General features: G+C 39.0%; 1 protein-coding gene across 1 annotated transcript in view; it reads left to right on the forward strand.

The window, feature by feature from the left end:
* The window catches only part of nck2b (NCK adaptor protein 2b), a 50,187-nt gene extending 43,003 nt beyond the window's left edge, over window positions 1–7,184 (forward strand). The window contains exons 3-4 of the mRNA XM_065240069.2: window positions 5,102–5,823; window positions 6,081–7,184. Coding sequence (XP_065096141.1) covers window positions 5,102–5,823; window positions 6,081–6,275 — 917 coding nt within the window. The 3' untranslated portion in view covers window positions 6,276–7,184. The remainder of the gene's footprint in view (window positions 1–5,101; window positions 5,824–6,080) is intronic.
* The last annotated feature ends 1,935 nt before the right edge of the window (window positions 7,185–9,119 follow it).

Genomic DNA, 9,119 nt, shown 5'->3' on the forward strand with positions numbered 1-9,119 from the left:
CAGCATTAGTAGAAATGTGAATATTTGGTTAGCATGTTGATTTACGGTATGTGCCCCTAAATTTTCTGGTTGTGCCCCTAAAATGTTCAGTTGGGGGCCACTGTGCTCCTAGTGAAAAAAGTTAGTTTCAGATTTCAAACTTTATACGCTGTAATAATAACTAGCTTCCTTTAACTCTATCCCCGCCAGCGTTTAAAAAAAAGTTGTCAGCCAGCACCAGCATTTTTCATGATTTTCACAAAAGTTTAATGCCTTCCGGAAAATTTTCTTCTTTAAATTTAAAACATTAAGGGCCAGATTTACTAAGCGCTTGCGCCAGCGTAAACCATCATTTTGGCGGTAAATAGCGATGTCGGAATTTACTAAAGACGCGCAGTGGATCATTAGCGCTGAAAAGGTGTGGTCTAGTTCTTTTTGCGACTGACCTGATTGCATATGCATTTCTAGGAGTTTCCCTTTCAGACGCAAACATTTTGGGAGGAGACTATTTAAATGATTCACGCAACGCGATTTACTAATGTTTGCGCATGTGTTATGTATGGCATTTGCGCGACTATTTAACGCCGAAAAAAAGCATGTCTTAAATCATTTTGCGCTCGAAATGGCTGCAATTGTTGTTGCTAGGAGGAGACATCGCAGAAATCAGAGACTGCATGGTAGAAGGGAGAGGATTTCCAGGATCATTTTACCAGATAAGTTCACGCGTCTCTCTGCCTTTATTTATCGGCCTGTATATCACATGCACCTGCAGGAGCATCATCTCTGCTTATTTGCAACCATGCGCTAATTTGCGCTGCTCTTAGTAGATTGGTTGGTCATTATGGAAATCAGCTGTTGCGCCTGTGTTATTTAATTAGCGCTTTTTTAGTAAATAACCCGCAGATATCACCACTCCCATCAGCGCATTTTTGGAATTGCGCTCATGCGCTAATTTGCCCTGTTTAGTAAATCTGGCCCTAAATATATCAAATGAAAGAACAGACCCTCTGCTTTCAAACAAAAAAGTTTCATCCTACCTTCATATGTTTCACCTCTCAAATATGGGTAGGTTTCTTCAAAAACACAACATTTTGAGCAAAAAGCTGAGATAAATCCATTTTTGTGATAGACTTTTGAAAGAGATCAGATGCAGAACGTTCTTCAAAACATACACGGACATACAGCTGTTTGCCCTAGGGCGATACTTCCGGGTTATATAAGTTCCAGGATAAAAGCAGTATTACTGTTTGATGGGAATACTCGTAATTGGTCGGGAAGCGTTTTCTCTTAATTTACGAGTTAACTCGTCAATTGTGAGAAAAGAGTTAACTGCGCCATTTTGGACTCACAATTCAGAGAGTTTTAGCGTATTGAGCGTTCATTGCCATGGGTATGTTGCGCAGTTACTCCATGTATGTCCAAGATGGCGCTGTTACCAGAAGCTAGTTATTATAATTTATAAAGTATAAAATATGGATATTTTTGTCACAATTTCGCATCGATTGCCTGCAAAAGACCTTTTATGACATCTTGGAGCTGTGTGGATTACCTCTGTAATCCTCTGATGGATGGATGCACTTTTTGGGCTTTAAAGTCAAAAGTTCATCCTTGTTTTCTCCCATTATATACTTTGAGAATCAAAGACATTTACTAAAATAACTCCAATGTGTTCGTCTGAAAGATAATGGACATGTTTATTTCGGATTGCTTGATGGTGAGTAAATCATGGGGTAATTTTGATATTTGGCTGGAGTACCACTTGCATTATTGCTGAAGACAAAATTGTTTGTTTTGAGGTTTTTATCGAGAAGAGTGATGTCATCTGCAAACTGATATCTGCTTTTGTCAATTTCATCTAATTTCTAGAGAAAAAGATCTGTATCTTTATATTCTGTGAAAAAACCCAAGTGTTCAAACGAAAAGGAAACCAAATCAAACAAAGGCTATTAGATAATTTCCCTTACTGTTATCAAATAATGAAAGCTTCTGGGTGATTCTCGTGAAATTGGCTTATGAGGTCTCATAAACATTTTGATAAAAAAATAAATGCAAAGTAAGAGTATCAAAATAAGAAGCATACAGTTCTAAACATCTCTTCATGTATTATTTTGCACATGATTTCAAATGACATCATACAAACCAATTTCGATGTTTTTTTCCACATTTAAGGGGAATTCTTCATTACCGCAACGTGTCCATGACTGGATTTGGGTTCTTTGATATGGAAATATTTATTATGAAAAAATCTAAAAAATAAAAAGCTTCAGTGCATGTTATTGTATAAACATTTACAGTAAAGAAACATGTGGTATTTGGTGATCATTGGTAAATGCAAAAACAATAATAAGGAATATAAATGTGTCCAAGACCAATTTTCTCATCCTCCGCAACAATTTTCAATCATTGTTTAAGCCCTCAAGGAACTAACATTAAAAAAAATTGTTGGAAGGGACATAATTGATAATTCTTATTTTTTGTCTCCAGATAAAAGTTGCAATTTTGTTTGTCATAGTACCTAGACAACTTTTAAGTTCTCATTACCGAAACATGAGTTTGTAAATGCATATATTTAATGTAATATCATTGCGGTAATGATCATTTTTGATAATGATAATCTAAAAAATGTAAATAATTCTCTTGGAAATCCTTAAAAATAATGGTTATAGTAAGTTCAGACCTTAATCTTATGTGTTGAAAAAAAAATGGGTTCAAGGGCTTTTTAAAAAAATCTGATGCTGGACACCTTCTAAATCTGGATTTTGTGAGAATCACCCTGCTGTTTAATTTCTGTGCCACCAACAACAGCATCAAACTAAAGTGAAAGTGACATGCTTGTCAAGTATGCAACGCAGTGAACACACACACACTGCAAGTAATGAACACACACACCCGGAGTAGTGGGCAGCTATCACTGCAGCGCCCGGGGAGCAATAAGGTTAAGGTGCCTTGCTCAAGGGCACCACAGTCGCAACCTGCCGGCCATGAGACTTGAACTGACTCTATAACCCAGTGATCTCCAACTTGGTGCCCGGCAGAGTCTGAGAGTTGCACGCCAAAGCACACTCTACTAATAGCCTAAATTTTTATATTTATTTATTACATATTTTCTTTTGTGTATGTTGACATTTGAAACTATGATTAAACATATCAACAAGTACAATAAAATAAAATCAACAAGTAAAACAAAAAGGTTTTGAGTAGACTATATAAAAAGTAGCCCTCCCCTTTATATATTGTGGTAGAACTTTCTAACAAAAAGGTTGGAGACCCCTGCTCTAACCACCTGGCTACAACTGCCCCCTTTACGGATACATAAAGTACGTATACAACTTATACGGATACAAAATTTAATGCTGTCATCAATGGTTTCGAACCAGTGGGATAAGCAACTTGTGAATGGCTTAATTATAATAAAATAGTCATTTTTATTCAATAACAAACAATTGATGCATCAGCTTATACATTTGTTTCGGGGCAATTACTAGACCTTGCAAAAATGACTGTTTTCATCTGCTTTCTCTCCTCCTATTCTTTCAAAAACACAGAGGAAGTTGTTCAATATGCTCTGCAGGTGTGTCGTGAGAGGGGAGGGGGGGGGCGATGTGGAGGGCTTTGTTTGTGTGTGTTGAATTTACTGAGTGAGAAAGGCAATGGCAAAGTGAAGTGTGTGCACTCGGGTGCAGAGAAGTGCATATGAAGGCATGGATCATGTGCACACAGGAAGGAAACTGCTTACTGGGTACTATCGTGTGTGTGCACGTGCATGCAAATGTGTGTTTTTAGTGAACACGTTTGAGTCGAAGGTATTTACATGCTTTATAATGACATGCCATAAAGGCCGCCTGTGGATGGTGGATGATGGGCCGGACTCGGGATTCCCATCTGCTACATTTTCAAGTCGTTTATGTTAACTTGAGTGCTTAAGTGACGTCAAGGCTTGGTTAGCTCAGAATTTTTTAATTCTAAATGAGGGAAAGACTGAGATAATGTTATTTGGTCCCATTAGGACTCTGGTTGATTTGGGCCCCCTCAATAATCACGTGCATCCCATAGCCACCAGCCTTGGCGTCACTATAGACGGTGATTTTAAACTGGATAAACAAATTAACAAAGTCGTTAAATCATGTTTTTTCCATCTTCGGCTTTTATCTAAAATTAAACCTTTTTTAACGTTGAAACATTTTGAGCTAGTCATGCATGCTTTTATTTCTTCACGTCTGGACTACTGCAATTCACTTTATACTGGAATATCACAAAATGCACTTTCGCGCCTGCAGTTAGTCCAGAACTCTGCGGCTAGACTTTTAACAGGAACTAAAAAGCGCGAACACATCACCCCCATCCTCGCTTCATTGCACTGGCTTCCTGTTCGATTCCGAATCGATTTTAAGATTTTATTGTTTGTTTTTAAAGCGTTGAGTGGACTGGCCCCTCAATACATCACTGACCTCATCCAAATTTATACACCGGCGCGTTCACTGAGGTCAAATGGCCAGTTCCAGCTCGTGGTTCCTAAGTCCAGACTTAAATCCAGGGGGGACAGGGCCTTCTCTGTAGTTGGCCCCAGACTGTGGAACGCTCTGCCTCCTCTGGTCCGTGCGGCCCCCACAGTGGAATGTTTTAAGTCTCGTCTTAAGACCCACTTTTATTCCTTGGCTTTTAACACGGCGTGAGTTATGTGGTCCTGTGTCTTTTATTATTTTGTTTTATTTATTTATTTTAAATGATTGTGATTTTGTACTTGTGTGCCTTCCTATTGTCTATTGTTGCTACTGTACAGCACTTTGGAGACTGTTCTTGTTGGCAAAATGTGCTATAGAAATAAAAGTTGATTGATTGATTGATTGATTAACTGAAAGTGTAATTTCTGTGTTTTTCTGTAGTAGCCCTATCGCAATAAAACTGATACTTGAAAGTGTACTCAAGTGGAGTAAAAATACTTGACTACTTGCTGGGTAATAATGCAGTAATATCATAATGCACCTGGAAATGTTTACTATTGACAAACGTGCAGTTAATCGATATCCCTTTCTCTATTTAACAGGCTTGAGTTTTGGTTCCTTATGATCATTGAAATGTTTCAAATGACTGCATCTGATGTCTAACAATTTCTCTCCCTCAGGCCTGGGAAAAACCAAACGCAAGACGAGCACACGGGAAGCCTCTCCCACGCCAAGCACGGACGAGTACTCGTCTAACGGCAGCGGTGCCGAACGGATCTACGACCTGAACACCCCTGCGGTGGTGAAGTTCGCCTACAACGCGGAGCGTGAGGATGAACTGAGTCTGGTTAAGGGCGCCCGAGTGATGGTGATGGAGAAATGCAGCGACGGCTGGTGGAAGGGCAGCTATAACGGCCAGGTGGGCTGGTTTCCTTCTAACTACGTCCAGGAAGATGAGGTGGAGGATATGTCAGCTGAATTGCCCGTGGTCTTCTCCTCGCGGCCGGGCCTCAGTAACGGTCAGGCACCCAAGGTCCTTCATACCGTTCAGACGCTGTATCCCTTCAGCTCCGTCACGGACGAGGAGCTGAACTTTGAGAAGGGCGAGACGATGGAAGTGCTGGAGAAGCCAGAGGACGACCCAGAATGGTGGAAGTGCAAGAACTGCAGAGGGCAGGTGGGCTTGGTGCCGAAAAACTATGTGATTGTGCTCAACGACGGACCTTTATCTATGGCTTCCAGCTCCTACTCACAGCAAAACAGCCACATGGGGCCTTCGCAAACGGGGCTGTTTGCAGGACAAGACTGGTACTATGGTGGCATTACGCGGCACCAGGCGGAGTGCACTCTGAATGAAAGAGGGGTGGAGGGAGACTTCCTCGTGCGGGACAGCGAGTCCTCTGTGAGTTGGGTGTTTTTTTAATGAGGGGCGAGATAACTTCTTTTAGTAGTGGTGAATAGTCAGTTTTGTGACACACGTGGCATTTAACGTGACACATTTATAAAGCACTTTTCAAGTAAAAATGTCTAATTGGGTGTGTAATTTATTAAAAACAGTACCTTCTTCTGTGTCTGCATTGCAGTGAGAGTTTTGAGCACGGCTTTATAATGCCACCTTTGTGCCACAGCATACTAACAACTGTTTCTCTTTCTTTCTAGCCGAGTGATTTCTCCGTGTCCCTGAAAGCAGTGGGGAAAAACAAACACTTCAAGGTGCAATTGACGAATGGAGTCTACTGTATCGGTCAACGGCGCTTTAATACTATGGATGAACTTTTAGAGCACTACAAGAAAGCTCCCATCTTCACGAGCGAACATGGAGAAAAGCTTTACCTCGTCAAAGCCCTCCAGTGACCTTCCACACACAAATGAGCCTTAGGGCCAGACCAGATCTGACCTCCTCACACTGAGCCATGTGATGTCTGAAACTACTCAATGGTCATTTCTCACCAGCAGCCAGAGAGATAAAGCAGAAAAGACTTTGCTACGCGAACAGCGCTGGTCATTTACAGATTTAGAGTAATGCTGCATTGTGTCCTCTTTTCGTTTACGTTGTCCCTGCGTCTCCATACTGTTGTAGTATTCGATTATAATTCGATAATCAATATCGCCTTTGCCAAGTGATCATAAATAAAAAGCCTTTATAAATACTGGTCATACAGAGGTCCGACCGTATCACCATACTCTGTTGTACTTGAGATTCAGTAGCACAATCCTCAAAGAGCAAGCGCTGGTTCTTAAGAGAGAATACGGACAAGGAGGAATTACAGGAAACTGTATGTACATAGGAGTTGCCAAAGAGAGTGTTGGTGACAGACAGGTACTTGTCTCCCCCTGGTGGATGAACTTTGAAACGTGAACAGGAGGTCTGTCTTTTATAAGAATGTTTTGTAGATGCTTAACCAAATGTGCCACCGTCACACATTCAAAGCACTGCTCATCTGTTATGTAAGAAAACTATATTCACCTCATTTAGATTTGTAATAAATGATCAGATCGGTATCAACATGACTTCAATACTACAGAAGAAGCGATTTCAGTTTTACGGTTTTGCCCATTTACAAATGAGTCCATTCATCATTTAGTTTCTGCGCTTTTAGTAATAATCTAAAAGAAATGAATGTTACTGAGGATTGTTATTTAATACCATGTTTATTTAAATGAGAGATAAGAGCTGAGAAGGCATGTAATGAGCTTCACATCCAAGATTTGTGTGCAAAATGTTAATATAATTTTGTTTAATTAAACATTTTGCCAAATTAATGGCCGTTTCGTGTCGTTTTATTGCTTAACTACTGTCAAAAATAGTCTAGCTTGAGTTTTGACAGCCATCTTGTACCCTATTTGATATTGACCCTACTGATTTATGTAGTATGTTGTTCATGTCATTTTCTGTAATCTATAAAGGAATATCTGGGGCATTTTACACCAAGCCATGGTCAGTTTTGGCACATGCTGTTAAAATGATAGTGGTCTTTGTGCTTATATGTACTCGTCACTAGAGAGCGCAAGAGGGCCACTGTATGGCCGTGCTGTGACAAATGATAGATTAACATTTCGCAAACAAAGAAGCACCACTTTAAAAAACTGAATTTGATTGGTATACTGTATAAAAACCGGTTTTGATAAACAAGCATTGTTAAACTAGTGCTGACTTAGTTTTTTTAATTCACTTTTTTTCAATTAACCTTTACTTCTATTTATTGGAGGATTCATCAATAATAATAATAAAGATATAATTTTTTTATAGAATCAAAATTTACATGTATGAATAAAAACTGATATTTATATTAAATATTTTGTTTTTAACTTTAACCTTTTTACCGTTGCCTTCATGGATCCCGAAGGGTTCAACTCAAGTTCAAAACAGCAGAGCTCTTTAGTTACACAGTTGCGTCAACTCCATTCATTCCAAGCAAGGATTATGGAGCCTCTCAAGAGTTCTCGGAAGTTACTGTCAGCTCCATAGAGCTGCAGCAGAAAAGACTGAATGTGATGAACTGAACGTTTTAAGATGTTTTAAAAAATAAGATATTAGCAATATTAAATAAACAACGTTAACAACATACACAACACAATACATGTGAATCAAATGACTTTGTGCATCAATGCATTTGTAGTGGATTATTTCTCATTAAATTATTACATCTAATGTTAGTAGAAAACGGGTCAGGCTATAGGACAGGCTGAGGATAATGTTAGCAACACTTATACCACGGTCTGTTGAATGCTGTATTCTGATTGGCGGATAAATGTTCCGTGGGTATGCATTAATTTATGATAACCACACCTAACTTGTCAAATTTCTTAAAAATAAGCACCAGTGCAATGATTGTGGTAACTGTGGTATAAGAGGAATAATTGACTTCGGTCCTTTGAATTATTTGAAAATAATGCACACTCCGCTTCGCGTCGTGCCGCATTGCACCTTGGGTGTGCATTATTTTCTTATAATTCAATGGCTTGTCGTCCTCACATAACAAACCACGAACAGTATTTTAATGGTATTTTTTTTAATGCTGATTCATCTATTATTGTCTAATTAGAGATACAGGCTATTAAACGAGATGGCGGCAGATTGCATTTGTGAATAAAACGTAGGGGAGAGCAGGGGCAAAAGTAAAAATTTTCAGAAAAACTTAAAGGGGCAATACGTAGGATTTACCCCCATCTAGTGGTGAAATTGTATTTTGCATTCAAACGAACAGTGCTCTCAAGTGTCTCGCCTTTCCAAATTCCAAAGCCGTTATGTACTCACTGATCTAGCCTTGGACTTACCTGTTCAATGTAAGTAAAGAGAAGAAATTCTAAGCTTACACAGAAAAGTCAGATCACTGGCAGAGGTCATTTGACACCAACGAGGACATATTTATGAATAAAGACATTGATTTTGATTAATAAAACACTTAAAACCTTACTTACTGTCCCTTTAATTTGAAAAGCTAATGTTATAGACAGAGATATATTTTTGCTGTGGTCAGTAACTCACAAGTGGGGTCTATCAATATCAGGTGGAATTTTGTAAAAATGTAAAACGACTTCAGTTCAGTATAATTTAACTTTAGGCTAGTGAATTGCTACTTTCGACCCCACCTGCAGGGACGAGAGTAACACACATGTGGGTCAAAAGTAACACAACAAAACAAGATAGATTTTTGTGTTACACATGTTTTTATTAAATGTACATATAATTATGAC

The sequence above is a fragment of the Paramisgurnus dabryanus genome, chromosome 7 (genome assembly GCF_030506205.2).
Source record: "Paramisgurnus dabryanus chromosome 7, PD_genome_1.1, whole genome shotgun sequence".
NCBI classification, from domain to species: domain Eukaryota; kingdom Metazoa; phylum Chordata; class Actinopteri; order Cypriniformes; family Cobitidae; genus Paramisgurnus; species Paramisgurnus dabryanus.